The sequence below is a fragment of the Mus caroli genome, unplaced genomic scaffold, assembly GCF_978045245.1.
Source record: "Mus caroli unplaced genomic scaffold, Mus_caroli_1 scaffold_2, whole genome shotgun sequence".
Classification (NCBI taxonomy): Eukaryota; Metazoa; Chordata; class Mammalia; order Rodentia; family Muridae; genus Mus; species Mus caroli.
Genome location: NW_028227257.1, coordinates 161,298,702 through 161,316,154, shown reverse-complemented (window position 1 = coordinate 161,316,154; position 17,453 = coordinate 161,298,702). Strand labels below are relative to the sequence as shown.

The 17,453-nt window shown below is 40.3% G+C and overlaps 1 protein-coding gene across 1 annotated transcript in view; it reads right to left on the bottom strand.

The window, feature by feature from the left end:
• The window catches only part of CUNH10orf67 (chromosome unknown C10orf67 homolog), a 99,498-nt gene that overhangs the window by 50,151 nt on the left and 31,894 nt on the right, over positions 1-17,453 (bottom strand). The window contains exons 6-8 of the mRNA XM_021155844.2: positions 12,609-12,756; positions 11,502-11,560; positions 7,079-7,144 (exon numbers count right to left, since the gene is read on the bottom strand). Coding sequence (XP_021011503.1) covers positions 7,079-7,144; positions 11,502-11,560; positions 12,609-12,756 — 273 coding nt within the window. The remainder of the gene's footprint in view (positions 1-7,078; positions 7,145-11,501; positions 11,561-12,608; positions 12,757-17,453) is intronic.

Here is a 17,453-nt window from a genome sequence, read left to right as displayed (position 1 = left end):
CAGACTGGATGTCTCAGCTGGTCTTCAGAAGAAGTAGGGTCTAAGAACACTGAAGGAATGGACTTGCTAGCAACAGGGAGATGGCTTCCACCTTCCATATTTTTTATATAGACTGCCACTAGAAGGTATGGCCCAGAATAAAGGTATATCTTTTCACCTCAAAAAGTCCATATTGAAAGTGAATCCTCCCACTTCTAATGATTTAATTAAGAAAAAAATTCCCTCTCAGCTGTACACAGCCAGTTAAGTTTTAGTTAATTTCAGATGTAGTTAAATTGATGAACAAGAATAGCCATCACAACTTTTGTCAAACTTGAACTATCTTAAACACTGCTAATAAACTTTACTGAGCAACAACTCACAATTCTTTTTATATGCAACAGATTTCCATTCAGTGGTATCGGTTAGCATCTCTGTCTAGATTTGTCATCATGGGGAAATTTCATGAGCTCATTGGGAAGTAATACTTTCTTTTCTAGAACACACTGAAAAGCTATACGTTTGATAGAAATTTCTCATGAAAACATCTAAACCTGGGGTTTCTTTTCTGAGGAATTGCTTCCAGTTTTGTTTGTGCTGGCTTATTTTGTTGTTGATGTTGGTTTCCCTTTTCTTTTGTTTTTTTTTTTTTCAAACAGTGTTTTGCCATGTAACCTTGGCTGGGCTATTTGGCCTGAAACTTTCTGTGTAGACTAGAGTAGACCCAAGTTCACAGAATACTTCCTGCCCTGGACTTCCAATTACTTCATCTCTTAACACTGAGAAATCAAGGAACATAAAATTGTTTGTCATTGGTTTTTTAATGTCTTTGAAAAACCTTTTAGTCCTTTAAGAATTTTCTACAGTGTTTTTACAATGATTGTAGTCACTCTCCTCTTCTCTAAGTGCGCAGCCTGGGGTCCTTGGTTTTTCTTCACCCATCAAGTCCATTTGCATTGCCTGTATTTTCTTAAATGTGTGACCTTCCACTGGAGTATGGTACACTCACCCAGGGCCAAATTCTTAAAGATAACTGCCTCTTCCCTCCTAGCAGCTCAGCTCCTCACCTATGGATAGGACTTCCTGTATGCACACCCTTTCCTTGCAAAGATTTGGTCTGGCTTGAGGTTGTATGGGATTTGTGTATACTGTCTCAATTACTATGATTCATATGTGCAGTGGCCCTGCTGTTACCCATGCTTGAGGAAACTGATCTGTATAGTCATCGACTGCCTCCATTTCTTATGCTCTTTCTGTTCCTCTTTTGCGATGACTCCTGAGCCATGGGAGGACATGATGTGAGCCAGATGTCCTGTTTTCTTGAAGGTTGCATTTCTTGTCTTGGTATGGCATTTCATCTACCATTTTGGAGTTTTGCCCATTTCTTTATACAATTGATAATCTTTGTAGAGCGTTATCCATTGTGTTGATTTCTTTCAGGAACTCATCTCTTTGTTCATTAACTTCTGTTATTTTTCTATTTTCAGATTTAATGATCTCTGCTATGATCTTTGTTATTTGTTTCTTTATATTAATTATATATCTAAAAATACTACTTATTTGCGAAGTTGGGAGTCTGTGGGACTTCCCTATGGTGATGGCAGTACTGTTCATCAGTGGAGTTAACTTTGAAAACTTTTTAGCAAATCAAGAATTAACATTAAATTACAATGGATATACCATATAAATGGCATGGTGCCAGGTCACGTGCACAGACAGCTCAGGACCTTCAATGTGGAACCCTTCAGAATGTTTCTTTTCTAGAGGAAGAACAGCATCAATTGTTGTGGGAATCTTTCTGGAAGAAGCACTCCAACAAGCCAGTGAATTGAAGGCAGGACAGACCCCGAAAGGCCTTAGTCTCAGATCCAGTTTTTGTTCCCATTTTATACTCTAAAACCACAAGGTGAGGAGGGCAAGCAAGCAGGATTTTACAGAAGAGTATGTGGTGGCCACCAGGTTGTTAAGGGCAATGACCCATTGTTTCAGGTATTTCTCTATGTCATTCTGTTCCATGTAGCAAATGAAGTCATGCTTGGCAAATAGGCTGCACCACCACTGCTTTAAGTCACTAGATAAAACAAGAAGTCAGTATTTAACAACTGGTCTTTTCTGCCTTATCTAGTGGAGAGCAATTCTCAGGGTGCTGTAACAACACGGGTGAGTCTTTCTCACAAAATGAGGCAATGTTTGCAAAATGCAAAAGAAATGCTTTTTAATGATTGGATATAAGATATTAATAAAATAGCTGATGTGATCAGATATAAGGAGAAAATGGTATGGTTATCTGAATAGATGTATGGTTACATGAATAGATGTATGCAAAGTATTTGAGAAGAAGAACATCTGATCTTCTGCTTCAGTTCACACACCCATTCTCAGGGGTAAAGACAACTCTTCAGCCAGGAGTAAACCCTAGAGCATGTATCATTCTTGATGATGAAATACAGACTCTTTAACATCAATGCCAGTCAAAATTCATCTGCTATCACTCTCAGCCTTAGTTACATGGAGATTTTGGCCAATGTGTTTATCTAAGCATAAGGATCAGCATTGCAAAACTGAATGTTCCACTAGGAGCTGTCTGATGAGGGATGTCTCTCAGGGGAGCACTGGGGGCTGAAGTAGGAGAGATAGAAACAAAGCAATCAGTATGGACAAATGCCTGGAAGATCTGCAAGGGTCTCACTCAGGACCTGCTTAACATTTTACCAAGGAGTCATCAGATTGAGAAAATAAAAGCAGATTCTAGGCTATGGGTGTATCATCCACACAATAATGTGTGAAGTCCTGAGCATCCTTAAAGAGAGAGATGGGCTCTGCACATTTATATTTAACAGTAGTTATGGGTAGAATGTAAAGTTTTCTCTGTGCACTTGTGTGTTTCAACCCTTGGTTCCCAGCTGTTGGTTTTGTTTAAAGAGGCTGTAGGAACTTTGGGACAGTGATTCTCAGCCTTCCTAACACTGCAACCCTTTACTACAAGTGCCTCATGACGTGGTGACCTTTTACTATAAATTATTTCATTGCTACTTTCTGTCATTTCACAACTGTTATGAATCACAGTGTAAATACCTAATGTACAGGATATCTGATCTGTAATGCTCATGGGGGTTTCAGCCCACAGGCTGAGAACCACTGCTTTGGGATATATATATATATATATATATATATGAAGTAGAAAAGACAGGAGGATAGTGTTGGATGTTCTATCACTTTCTTCTTTATCCCTTTGAGACAGATCTTTTACTGGACCTAGAACGTACTGATTTTTAAGTGGATTGGCAGCTAGCAAGCCTTACAATACTTGTGGCTCTATCTCTGGCTCCCTGGATCATGCATGGAAACCCCTGGAACTCAGGTGCTCATGCTTGCACAGTGGATCTTTTGCCACCTCTCTAGCCCTAGTATTTGGAACTTTCTGCTTGAGCCTAATATTAATGGCACAGTCCATGTTAATATAGCTGGGCATAGTGGTATACTGTGATCCTTGTACTTGGGGGGCTGAAACAGGAGAATCATAAGTTTTAGGCCAGACTGAATGAGATAGCAGGATCCTGCCTCAAAAAACATAATAAGAAAAAAATGAAAAGAAGAGAAAGAAGAGAAAGACATGTACTAATGTATAAGTTTAACAGTGCTTTGTCAAGGAAAAGTTATTACTGGATAAATGAATTGGAAAGAAAGAAAATAAAAAATATAAAAGAGAAACGATTCTTTATGGCTCTATCCATCTATCTTAGAAAAGCTTTCCACTTCAGGTTTATTCTCAGTACTTCACAGAGTACTTGCAATGTTAGTGATATGGACACCAACAGTTTTTCAGATACAACTTCCTGGCAAATATTGTTTCCAGACAAAATAACCAAATAAAACACAATTTCAGGAGATGATGTTGTCACACTCCACCCCAATTATGAAGCTAGCGGTGGTTAAATCAGGAACATAACCCACCCAGAGAGCGTCCTCTGTGCCCATACACCCACCTGGGAGAATGCCAAGCTAGCAGTGGTTAAAATCAGGAACATGACCCGCCCAGAGATCGTCCTCTGTGCCCCCACACCCACCTCAGGGAATGCCCCCATAAACTGCAGACACCAAAGTGAGTTACAAAACTCACTTTGGAAAAGGGAACTATTTTTCTAATTTTGGCCTTAAGATTGTTTTGAAATGACTTAAAAAATCTGGTGAGTATAGTGACAGAGGCAGGAAGAAGGGCTGCAGTTGACAGGCTCCACACATCTGAAGACCCTCTGTTGGGGAAAGGGGAAAATGCCAGGAGCAGGGCTGTTATATAAATAAGGGTCTTTCCTCAAGATTGGTAGTGTTTGATCCAGGTGTATCCCTGGAGAAGACTGGCTTGTTTACAATGTCTTCTGTAAAATAGAGTTGACAATCTCCAATGATTCATTTACTAAAACAATATCAGAGGGGTTCATGTGTTTTTTCTAAAAGCTCGTCTACTCTGTCATTCAGATAACCAATTTTCAGAATGTGTTCAACATTGGCTACACCATTGGCCATCCCTAAGTCTCCTTGGGAGTCCCTGAGCAGAATGATGTTTCTGTGGTCTTTCAGCTGGCTGAAGTAGTCTAACCCTAACCCTAACCCTAACCCTAACCCTAACCCTAACCCTAACCCTAACCCTAACCCTAACCCTACCCCTAACTGTAACAATAACCCTAACCCTAACCCTCCCAAGCCTCATCTAGGGATACAATTTCTCCATATGTAATTGTGGGGATATGAAGTTTCCCCCAAAAGACTTGTGTGTTAAAGGCGGAGTCTGTAGAAAATAAGTCCAATCACAGAGAAGCAATTGGGTCATGAGATCTCTGGCCTCATCAATGGGTTGCTATAGCCAGGGATTCATAAGTGCCAGCATTGTTAGGAAGTAGCTGAAGCCTCAGGTTTTAGTTAGAGAAAATATGAGGCATGCCCCTATGGACTATATCCTGTCCCTCTGTTGGCCTCTTCCTTCCACCATGAGTTCTGCTCCACTTTCTCTCCCTGCAAATGTTGTACTACATCACAGGCTTAGAAACAATGGAAGTAGAGGGTCACAGAAGGGGACCTCAGAAACCATGAGCCAATATAGCTCTTTCTTACTTTGATTTCTCTATCATTTGTCTTGTGACAATTCTAACATACCATACATGATTGCTCATGTATGCTTATTGTGTGTTGTATGTTGCTGTTGTTGTTGTCATTCTTAAATGTGCATTTGCTTTTTACATGAGACTCTTAATAGGCCAGAAACTATTTTGGGAAACAGTAACAGAAAACCAGAAGTCTTTCAGTAAGAAATGAGATGTGTATAAAATAATGGCCAGTTCTACTTTCTTCCTCTCCTTTTCAGTATACCCCTACACTCCGGTTTTTGGACAAACACAGGAGAGCATGAAACAGCACTGCCAACGATCCCGAAAGCTGTCTCCCTCTAATGCAGCTTCAATGCCTGGGGGAGATGGATGGAAACTAGTCCACCATGACAACCTTGGTCCCAAGGACAGATTTAAACTCATGCTCATACTGAGAACTCAAACCCCCAAACTGTAAGCACATTAAAATTCTAGCACTATGCTGGGGTTTTTTGTTGTTTGTTTTTGTTTCAGGCTTTTTTGTTTGTTTGTTTTGTTTTGTTTTTATTTTGTTTTGTTTTTGAGGCAGATCCTTGCTGCTTGGCAACAAGCTTCAGGCCCAATAAAATAAAATGGGATTGGTCACCACCACCACCCTTCCCCCTGTGAGGAATGCAATAGCATTCATCTATTGAACTCTTAGGTGTTTTTGTTTTTGTTTTTTTTTTTAATAAAGAGAAAAAGGAAGGAAGGAAGGAAGGAAGGAAGGAAGGAAGGAAGGAAGGAAGGAAGGAAGGAAGGAAGGAAGGAAGGCAGACCAGAGCTTGGAGTCTACTCCCAGTATAGGCACAAATTCCCTGCTAGAGAGTTCTTTCAATTGCTACTGACAAACTAACAATGTCACATTTACTTCACGCCCAATAAAAAACACTTCCCTTCCCCATAATACTATGTGTGTATTTAGCTGTTTTTCAAAGCAGAGGCTGGACTTTGCTAGAAGGGCAGAGGAGGATAGACTGTGAGAATCCCATCAAGTACACCCAAAGGAGGGAAGGCTTTTTATATGCAGGTATTTAAAAGTAAAGGACCCCAAATAACACATTTGCTAACACATGGTGTTTATGAACAGTGGGTCTGAAATTTCCCCCCTTGCCTGCATTCCCTAGTTGGTTTCATAGAAGGCTTCATTGTAATCCAGGACCATTGTTTTGCATTAATTTCTATGACAAGGAACCCAAAACACAGGGTGCTCCAGGGTAACAAAACAGAATTAGGGAGACAGTCACAACTTGGCACAAGTCTGACAAGCTGTGGAAAAGCGAACGTTTCAGTGTGTGAAGTGGCATGGATTTCCTGGGAGCGACCATTCTCCTGCACACAGTATCATATTCTTTCCAAGCACATTTCAGACCCAAGTCAAGCTGTGTTTTATTTTTTACTATAATAAACACAGTTTACTGTAACAAAGACATACTAGTGGTGGTCAGCTGACAGGCAGCGCTGCCCCACGAGCTGGTGGTGAAGGCCTGGGAGTGGGGAGTCAACTGATAAAAGACCAGCCGTCTGGAAAGTTCTCTTAAAAGAACATAAAAAGGCAGTGTTTTCCTGAGACTAACACGGAATGCCAAAATATCTAGCTGTGCTCCTTCCTTGTTGCTGTTTACCGCAATTTGTAACTAAAAATAGCAAAGCCTTCCAAGACTGGGGCTTTCAAATTCTGATTGGTTTTTAGATTTCCGGAATAAATGAAAATGTTTTATACATCCATCTTCAGTGGTGACACTGTTTCTTACCGCAGAGTTTACCCCCTGCTTATCAAAGCAATATTCCAACTTTTCCTACAAACACCTATTTAAAAGTCTCTGTAATTTTACATACACGTTGGGTCTCAAGGAAGGAGAAGTAAGCTGCTCACAGCAATGTGAGCTTCACGTGCGAAGCACCTAAAACACTCAGGTTAGATTAAAGCCAAGTTAAATTGAAATCAGGTTCCTTAGGGAAACTAGAAATCATCTTACCATGTCTTGAATGGCTACTTTTTCACAATCCAGCTCATACCTTAGTCTCTCTCTACTATCCATTAACTGTAATAGAGAAAAATAGGACATTTTGACTAAAGTGAAGGACACAACACCTAAGCTGTTTTCCTTAGCAGAATGTAGTAAAAACACATTTTAATGTGGGAGAAAAATGGATCACAATGTGATCAAAGGGCAAATTAATTTCCTATAGATTATTATGTTCTGATAATCATATACAAACACACTAACATACAAAACAATGTCAATGTTCATTAATTAGTAGTGCTTAATTATTACATTACTAATATAGTTCATAATAATAGTGAGTCATTAATAATGCTAATATGTTACTTACAACTTTTCTCAACACATTGGTCTCCAGTGTGACAACATGATGCGACAGGGTGAGTGAGTCAGCCCCGTAACAGCTTTGCTTAGCTTTCTGTATGACACATTTGCTTGCTTCAGATTTTGATGATATTTCTATTTGCACATCAAGCCATTCATCTTGACTGAACACTCTTCTTAAAAATCACTTTTTACCTTTGCCTTTACAAAGCTTTTTTTTTTGTAGTTGAAACTACAAAAATTGCTGTTTATGTTGGTAAAATTAAAACCTTAATTTAGACCTTTGTTCAACTCAATCAATTGTATTTACTAATCTGATAAACATCTCTAGAGTCACCATTCAAGACTTTGTATTGTTTACTGTTTATCCAAGTTACCTATTGACTTCTCACCCTGCCTCTTTCCTCTTTCTTCTTCCTATTCATCTTGACGAAGCGCAAGTCTGAACCTAGCACAGAGTCCGGGTTTCTCCAGGAATTCAGAAAGCATCCGACCCTTTGGTATAAGTGACCCTGTCCAGTGTGCCTGACTACCTCTTCCTCTTATGCACTCCCCAGCTGCTGAAAACATACACCTCGCCCTTTAAGAAGCTGCTTCTTGCTGTTCTTAGGATTCCTTTCTGTTCCCTCAGTCTCAGCTCTATCTGGCTTCCAGCTCAATGCCTTTCTTTTGTCTGGCTTTAACCCTCCTACCACCCAAGCTGAGCAGCTGAGCTTGCCTCCTTCAGTTGCTCAGCTTGCTGGGTACCACATTTCTACTGTGCTCTCAGCCTCCTGATCTGCCATATACTAGAATAAGATCTCAAGAAGAGATTGTGAGGTGGCAGTAGATGGAAAACAGGCTTATAAACTCTCTTGTTAAATTAAATACGAATTTTGAATTACAACATGAAAGCTACTGAATTCCACTCTGTGGGGTGCTTATCCCGGACTGGATCTCATCTTCAGCTTGTTCTTTTATTACACCTACTGCTTAAGGAAGGAGCTCTTGTCTCAGTTGAAACTATGGAGTTTGTCTTTTCCATTCTTTGTTTTTCTGCCTGCCTCCTCCCCAGGCTCCGGTCATCCTCTTTGTGCTCTACCACGGGTTCTCATCTTGTCATCTCAACATGTCCCTATGACACGAGCCAGCCATGCCACATTTCCAGAATTCCTACAACACACCTCACACTGCACACTTACACTCGGCTACTGCCTTCTGTGCCCTCCTGCTCTCTGGAGAATAACAGCTCAGGCAGCCCTCTCAAGAGGGCTGTGTGAGAAAAGGAATGGGACTGTTTGCAAAGGGGTTCTAGAACCTACAAGTTGAAACCAGGCTTCTCTTCTCCATGTATCACCGTGCTCTTTGGTCTTGGTCTGTTCCTTCCCAGCAGCCACCCCCACCCCTGCAAGAGTTTGTGTGTGTGTGTGTGTATGTGTACATACAAACATTTATATTTTTTTCTAGCAAAAGCACAGTGTGTGACACTCAAAAACACCCAATAAACAACACCATTGAACTAATTTACTGAAAGGTATTGGGAACAAAGCAAACAAGGTCTATTCTTTCTTGTTCAACAAGGTCTGACCTGCTTTCCAGTTGACAAACCACCTTCACAAACATTATTATCTCTATATACATAGTAAGCCTGGGAGAAAGAGAAAGGTGTGGGAGTGGCAAGAACTAGTCCACAGGGACACAAAGTCAGAAATAAAGCAGGAATGAGGGGAGTCTAGGTTCTTTCCTCTCAGTGAGTCTACGCTTTGTGTCTCTACAGACCTCCCGTGGCTGTAAGGAAAAGCAAAGGAGAAACACAGGACTTGTAGAGGAAGACCGAGATGAAGGAGATCTGCTGTATTATATAGAGCAGATTAGTTACCGATTGGCTGACCCTTTCATAGGGACCACATAGCAGACATTTTGCATATCAGATATTTTCGTTAGGATTCATAGCCGTAGCAAAATTACATAATTTTGTGGCTAGGGGTCACTGCCACATGAGAAACGATATTAAAGGGCCACAGCATTAGGAAGGTTGAGAGCCATTGTACTATAATCATCTAGAATAGAGCTGGCAAACAGAAATGCATTGTGAGTCATACACATAAATTCAATTTTATAGAAGCCTCGCTAAAAAGTAAAACATGTTACAATTATATTTTACCTATCTGTATATGTACCCCAAATATTAATATCAACACCTAATGGATATTAAAATTATGAGATAAAAATCTTAGATTTTACATCGAATTTTTAAAGAAAAACACTGTGTATATCTTTTTGAATTCAGGACAAATTTGAGAGTTAAATTTTTATCTATGTAGATTTTAGAAAATTTCCAAATGAGAAGGCAGATTCATTATATAAATTATTGAAAACAGGAAGATTTTTTTTCCTATTCATTGAAACAAGCATTGTTTTTTTTTTTCCCATCTAAAACTGCTCAAAATGAATCCTTTCAAATGTTGCAAATGTCCAGGGGCTCAATGTGGCCAGAAGGCAGTCCTGAGCAGTAGAGATCTAGAACCTGAGGCAGCCTGTGGCTGAGGGATTTCAGCTGACACAAGGCATGTTTAGTACCCTTAAGGTCTTCCAGGGGACATTTCTGGCTTTAACTTCAGATTATATTCCACACCGACTAGACTGTAACTCATTGTCACTAGAGGTCATGAAGATGAGTGGCCTGAGGAACTTTTTAAATGAGCAGTGTGCTTCCCTGGTAGCAAAGTGAGGCCGGAATCTGGGTATTATCCCGAGAATCTCCAGTCTGACTGTCTGCAGAGGTTAGTGATACTCTGTAACAGCAGGGTTTACAGTGCAGCTGTAGGAAACTGGGTGAAGCCCAAGAAGATGAAATCATTCATGGAGACCTGCTCAGCAGATGAAAACATGCCCTGACTCTAACCTATCTGTGTTAACTACAGCTCTTGAAACTAATTTTATCTAAACTCCAAGAATATCGGTCAGTGCAAAGTCAGATCAGATCAGAATCTGACCCTAACTTGGGGCCATGTGGCCACCATGCTTTTGAAGTGTGGCTTATGTAATTGAAGAACATATATCTATATCTATGTCTATGACTATGTCTATATCTATATACACATATATTTCTTTTTTAATTATTTTTAATATATAATATATATGTATATATATATTATATATAGTTGTGTTGCTTGCATCTGTGTCTATACACCAAGTGCATACAGTGTACTTCAAGGCTATTTGGTCCACTGCAAATGGAGTTACAGCTGGTTGGGAACAGAACCCAGACCTCTAGAAGAGTGGCCAATGCTCTTAACCAATGAGCTATCTCTCCAAGAACCATGGTTTTAATTTTGCCTAATTGAACCTAAACTTTGTACCTTTAGTGGAGTAATTTGGAGATGTGTATCTGCCTTTCATCTGTAGTTCTATGAACTACAAATGCATCTTCAATCTATGCACCACTACAGGTATATATTTCAGGGTGTGAGAGGTATGGCCCTCAGCACAGGTGAGATAGGCTGCTGTCTGCATGGGGCCTCACAGTGCAGTGGAGAAATATTGCTAAGAAGACTTCAAGCAGGGTTATCTCACCAGTGTGGGCTGAGGAAAGAGTGCATCAGATGCACCAGGGAATCTTGTTTTTCATGACATTGAAACTTTTCTTGCCTTAAATGAAGATCGATCTAACAGAATAAGCCAATTCATTCTTGTAAAGAAAAAAAAAAAAAAGAGCATCTTTCAACATCTGGCCTGAAGATAAGATGTGACTGTGTTCTCATTCTTAGTTATAGATGCTTACAAGCAAAGTTAGGAAGCTCTCAAACTTCTGTAACTTGTCAGTTCATTACAGTCAACAAGATAGATGCTAATACATCCCCAAATAGGTGATTACCAATATACCAATGGGTTTTTCCGTCAGAGCCCTTACTTATTACTATACACTTTATGCCAGATAGCAAGGAAATATATTGTTAAAAGAGCATAATGGAGAAATGCATAAGCCAACTTTCTCTCCATCTGAAGACACCTTGGCATGGTGTCAGTTAGCCAATGGTACTGATATTTCAATTTAAAAAGAGTCATTTATCAATATAAAAGATCTTAGTACCTTTTGAATAGTTCGCTGATCCTGGTCTGAAATCTCTTTCAGATACATAACTTCATCCTCTGTAAACAAAAGGAGAGAGGCCAACCATGAAATTACATGCGTAGGCCCCTGTATTCCAACTGCCTGCTTTGAGGCAGGCTTTAGAGGGACCGGCAGGCCTGGTGTTCACAAGTCTTAGCAGGATTGTGACCTTCACAAATGCCCTTGACATTCACAGCTTTCTTCCTGCTGTTAGGATGTCTGCTCAGATATGGAGTAAGAAATAAGTTCAAGATACAAGTGTGGCTGAGGGCTAAATGCTTTTCATCAACACTAGCAGTGGACATTTTTTTTTTTTCTGTTAGTTACAGCCAATACAAACTGCTTTATTTTAGCAGGTGGCACTTTGTGACTTGCTAAGAAAGACCACTACCTGAAAAGTACTGTCCCACCACATCAGGAGAGAAATGGATTCACAGTGCTGTGCCATCCTCCTGTACTAAAGGGACACTACAATGGGTCTCATTTCACCAAAGTTCATACCCATGTTTTAATCTTTGCTATGCTCTCAGAGTGAGCATTACCAGAATGTCGTAGAAAGAGGGAAAAATACCTCCCACAAATACAATGCCAATAGTTAAATCTAAAGGCACTTTAAAAGCAGTGTACTTCTGGAGATAAAAATCCATATTTTTTTACTGATGTTTATGGTCTGAACAAAATGAAACCTAAAGTCACAAAAGGAAAATTTGCATTTAAAATTCATATCAAAAATGGAATCTAAATATTGAGTCCCAGCATTTTGCTCTGAAGGGCTAAGCCTGCCTCTCCACAGCATATCCTGACATGCCCTCTTATGTAGGTTAATAGTTTAGACCATTGCACATGTGTCTGTTTACAGAACTCCTAAGGGAAGTAGGGCAAACTGAGTAGCACTCTTTTCTTTTCTTTTCTTTTCTTTCTTTTCTTTTCACAAGACAAGGCTCAGTAGCACAAATATAGATAAATCCTATGTTCCAAGCAAAGAAAGCTATCTTAAAAGAAAGACTGATAGCTATCAAACTGATTTCTAAACATATAATGTTATAATGAAATACATATATTACGAAAAATGGTTGACAACATTACCTAATATTGCGTTTTCTCTTAAGGCTGTCCGTGATTCTTCCTCAAGGTCTGCGATAATTTGTATTAACCTTTCATTCTCTGCCCTGCAGTCTATAAGTTCCTTTTCTGAGATTGTTTTTGGAGAGATGGACTCCTTGGCAAAAGAGTCCTGAAAAAAACAGGGAATTCCATATTTCTAAGCAGGGAGCCAAGGATTTAAATACGCAACTCTAGGACAATGCAGATACAGAGGCACGATCATATAATTTTCTGAATTCTATTACACACATAATATGAATAGGAAAAAGGAAGGGGGATAAATAGAACTGGCTGGAAGAAAGGCCACAGTACATTCTGTATAAAGACCCCAGCACATGGGGACATTTTATTGACAGGAATAATGCATATCATACTGTTCTTGTGCCCTCCTCATTCAGGTCAATTCATTATGGAGGCTGTGTCCGGGGAGGCAGCTGGGGCCCCTCCACCCACACTTCTGAGTGTCTGGAGCGCTGTCCCCTGTAACTAGGCAGGCTGGGGGGACCATGGATGGGCAGCGCCAGGGGGTGGCAAAGTATAGGACTAAGGAGGGGGGCTTGTTGCCTTTGTGGCATTTCTCGGTGTCAGTGCCGCCAGTGTGGTGAGGAGCCCATCACATGTCAAGGGGTGATGTGTGCAGGCTGGGAGCCGCATGGAGTCCATCAGGCTCACGGATATGCACACAGTTGGTTTTCTGCTGGGTGGGGGAGCCACCCAGAGGCAATTCATATTCTGAACATTAACGTGGCTTTGCATGCCTGTCACAGGGGCTGTGCAGGCGGTTAACGCTATTGAAGACTTCAGCTTAAATCTCTATGCAAAGTGATTACCTTGTAAGAAGGTTTCAGGATAACTTACAACAAAAGACTTTAAAGTTATAGTTTTAGTAAAGCAAACTCATTTACATTTTTATTATGTGTGTCTTTTGTTTAAATCTTGCCATGTCTATTATGATGGAGGCTTTTTCCTGTGCAATAGAAGTTTATTTGGGAAGGCTACTCTCTCTTTCTTCTTCCTCTTGTCTGTTTCAAAGCTATTGAAAACATCTGAATATACTTTCCTATGGTTGTCTACGTTTTATGGACACACTTAAAAAATTAAGATGTCATGGATCAGGGAGACTGATGCAGAATTTTATACCTCATCATGGATCATGCAATTTCAAAATAACAGTCACATTATTATGCTAAAATAGGAAAACAATTCTACATGTTTTGTTTTGAAATTACCATGGACTTTAAAAATACGTTTGAACTTAAAGGTGACCTTAGCTGAATTATGAGTTGTTTCTTTATAGTAATTCCATGATCTCAAGTAAATAAGAATAACTAGACACTCAAAAACAATGCCATCTTCCCAGTATGCTGACTTCCTTCGGGATCTCTCCTCTGACTTAACTTTAGAGAAACCAGAGGTAAATTGTTAAAATATTTCTCTCCGTGATGATAATGATTCAGAAGAAAAACAAGTGTTGAAGTATCTTGTAATACATTAATAATACCCTCTAAAATTAACTCCTTATTAATGGAATTATAATCATATACATTGGATTTCATAGCATTTGACATATGCTGTTGGGTTTTGAACTAAGTTTGGGTACAAATCTTTGAGCTTTTAAAACTTTATTCTATTTAAATTATTCCAGCATAATTAATTTCTAATTTTATTTACTTACTGTTATTGAGACAGATTATCACTATATATCCCAGGCTGGCTATCTTGTTTATGTACTTATTTGTGTGTATGGTGTTTTGTGTGCATGCAGGTTTGTGTACCACATGTATGTCTGGTGATCTTGGAAGTCAGAAGACGTAGGCTCCCCCAGAACTGAAATTGCAGACAGTTGTAAGCTGCCATGTGGTTGCTGGGAATTGAACCCAGGTCCTCTGTAAGAGCATCCAGCACTCATAACCATTGAGGCATCCCTCAGGCCCATGGTATTAAACTCTTTATCCCCCTAACTAGGCAACTATAAAACTTGGACTCTAATATGCATAATTAAAGGAACACTAAGCGTTCTAACAAGCAGTTAAGAAACAGCATGGGTTTCTCTAAAATAAAGGGAGACCCTTAATATTGATGTGTCTCACTTAATTAAAATTGAAACTTTTTCAGAGTGTGTTTATGGTCCAACAGGATTTCTTAAAATATAAACAAAACAGGCTGATTCGAATCTGCTTGAGCCTCTGTTTTCCACCTGGCGGATCATGGCCATCCACAGAGGATTACATGTGTGCCTGTTATCATTCATAACCTAAGAACTGCGGGAAGAAAAATCAGATGACAAAGTGGTAGCAGCTTCCAGCAGACATGTTTTCTAAGCCTCTGGGTGGGAAAACACATTAAAATGAGGCGCTTTGCCTCCAAACATTCATCTACAGCCTCAGTTCTCCAGACCTTAGCCTTCAACTCTGTCCCCACCATCTGGCAACTGCAGGAACTGCAAATAATTAACTATTCAGACTCCCAGGGCAATGAGGACACTTATTAGCAAAGGGGACAAAGCCTTCCTCCTGGCTGCGGCTTTCCTCCCTCACACTCAAGTGGCAAGTTTTGTGGCGATGTTCCTTCTGCCATCTGCCCTACATTGCTAGCTCTGTCTTGCTTACACCATGAATCTCCTTAACAATAAACTGTGTTCATAAAATGAGGTTTAGAATGTAGAGACCACTAAAAGAAAGTTAGCTGGGTACTAAAAATAGTACAAGTCAGGACAGTGTGATTTACAAATCATTCTGGAATTTTAAATCCCAAAAGTTAACTTCCTACTTTCAGTTCTCCATAATTTTATGAAAATGAGCCTTTTAATAGGTGGGATACGCAAATTCTCTTGGGAATAAGGGTTACGATATGTCTGATTCCAGCTCTCAGAACTCTGAATCTGGAAAGAAGTGCCTCCCAAAGCAGGACAAGGCAGAGCTCTCCGTGTGCTCTTGACCAAGTGCCTAGGCATCACTGAACAACTTGCTGGAGACATGTCACCTCAGGTTCCAGCCCAGACCTCCTATGTGAGTCTGTATATGAACAATCTTTGCAGGTGATGCATATGAACCAGGGTCTGAGAAGTTCCTTGCCCAGATCTCTCCATGTGCCTTCTTGGCAGTTCTCTTTTGTGATGTTAGCATCTCAATTCTGCAGACTACATGGATGGCACTTGGACATCTCAATTTGTAGATGGTGGGGGATGAAGGGGGTGAGGAGGCAGGATTCTGATGCGTGCCCTTGACAGCCACATAGAAGAGCAGGTGCTTCCCCATTGAGTGACAACCAGGAAAGTGGCACCCTAGGACAGCGCAGTCCTGCAGAGTAGCCCTTCTTGAATGATAGCTCTGTCTTAGTGTTGTTAGCAGCAAGCAGATCTGTTCATCACTGGAGGGTGGGTAGATGGTGGTTGCACAGCCTGGCCATAATTGGGGTTAGAAGGAAAAATGAAAAACCAATCCAATAAAGAAACCCAGATGAAATTAAAGTCAATATGTGGTATGCACAGGCAGGTAAGTGTGTGTGTGCACACAAGCACACATATATACACACATGCATTGTATATACAGACACACACATATTCTAATGGGGTAGCTTTTTTTTTTTTTTTTTTACAATTCTCACAGAGAGTATTCAACAGACAGCATGGCAAACCAGAACCCACAAAAGTCTGCAGCTAAGTCACATTGATTTCTCACAGAATAAAAACTGGAATGAAGTTGCTGCCAGGTAAACTGGCATTAAGAATATCATCTGGAGCACAAGCTTCTGTCATTTGGAGAGACTCACTCTTTGCCTGCCACTGGCCACACAAGTGACTTGGACTACTTTTTGAGTGAACTTTTCTTTTTCTAGCCAATCTCATCAGGTATCCCTCAGAACCAAGCCAGGAGGGATAGTTTGACCATTTATTGACATAAATAAGGTACTAATGAGATTTGTTTATCAGAAGAATTATTCAGTTTTATGTTGACTAAGCAAAGCCAGCTTATTTTCGAATGTTTTCAAAGTGTTCCTCTTGATATCACTAGTAACGTGTGTGTGTGTGTGTGTGTGTGTGTGTGTGTGTGTGTGTGTTGAGGGTGGGGCATGAGTGAAATGGCATGTGTGTGCAGGACAAACAACTTTGTGGCATCTGTTCTCTCACCTCTAAGGTTTTTTTTTTAGGGATGGAACTCACAGTGCTTGTGTTACAAGCACTTTTATCTGCTGAGCCGTTTCTGGTCCTCCCCTCGACACCTTAACTACCTCTCTATGGTTCTGGCATTTGAATCCATTTGCAGGTTAGCATTGTGTGATGTCTCAGGGGAATTTTTAGCCACTAGAGGGGGCAGCTCTCTACACTGAAACTTCAGATGGAAAGCTACAGCAGGTAAGTTAGTTTGTTCCTAGAGAATTTAGTAAACTGTTTTCCACAGATTGGTTGATAGGGAACGATGCTGAGCCACTGAGAGACGAGAAAGAAAAGTGTTTCTGGTGAGTTCTTGCAGAAAGAACTTCAACCTCTCCTTTCTGTGGTCTTGCACTTCCCAGTTGTCCCCGCTGGCTCTGGGTCTCAGCAGAAGGTAGTGCCTGGCTAGGGAGACCCATCAGTAGGGAATCTGACATATTTTTCCCTTCTCCTCATTGATTTAAAAGTCATTTTGAGAAGCTGGAAAGAACCCAGATGCCCCTCAACAGAGGAATGGATACAGAAAATGTGGTACATTTACACAATGGAGTACTACTCAGCTATTAAAAAGAATGAATTTATGAAATTCATAGCCAAATGGATGGTCCTGGAGGGCATCATCCTGAGTGAGGTAACACAATCACAAAGAAACTCACACAATATCTACTCACTGA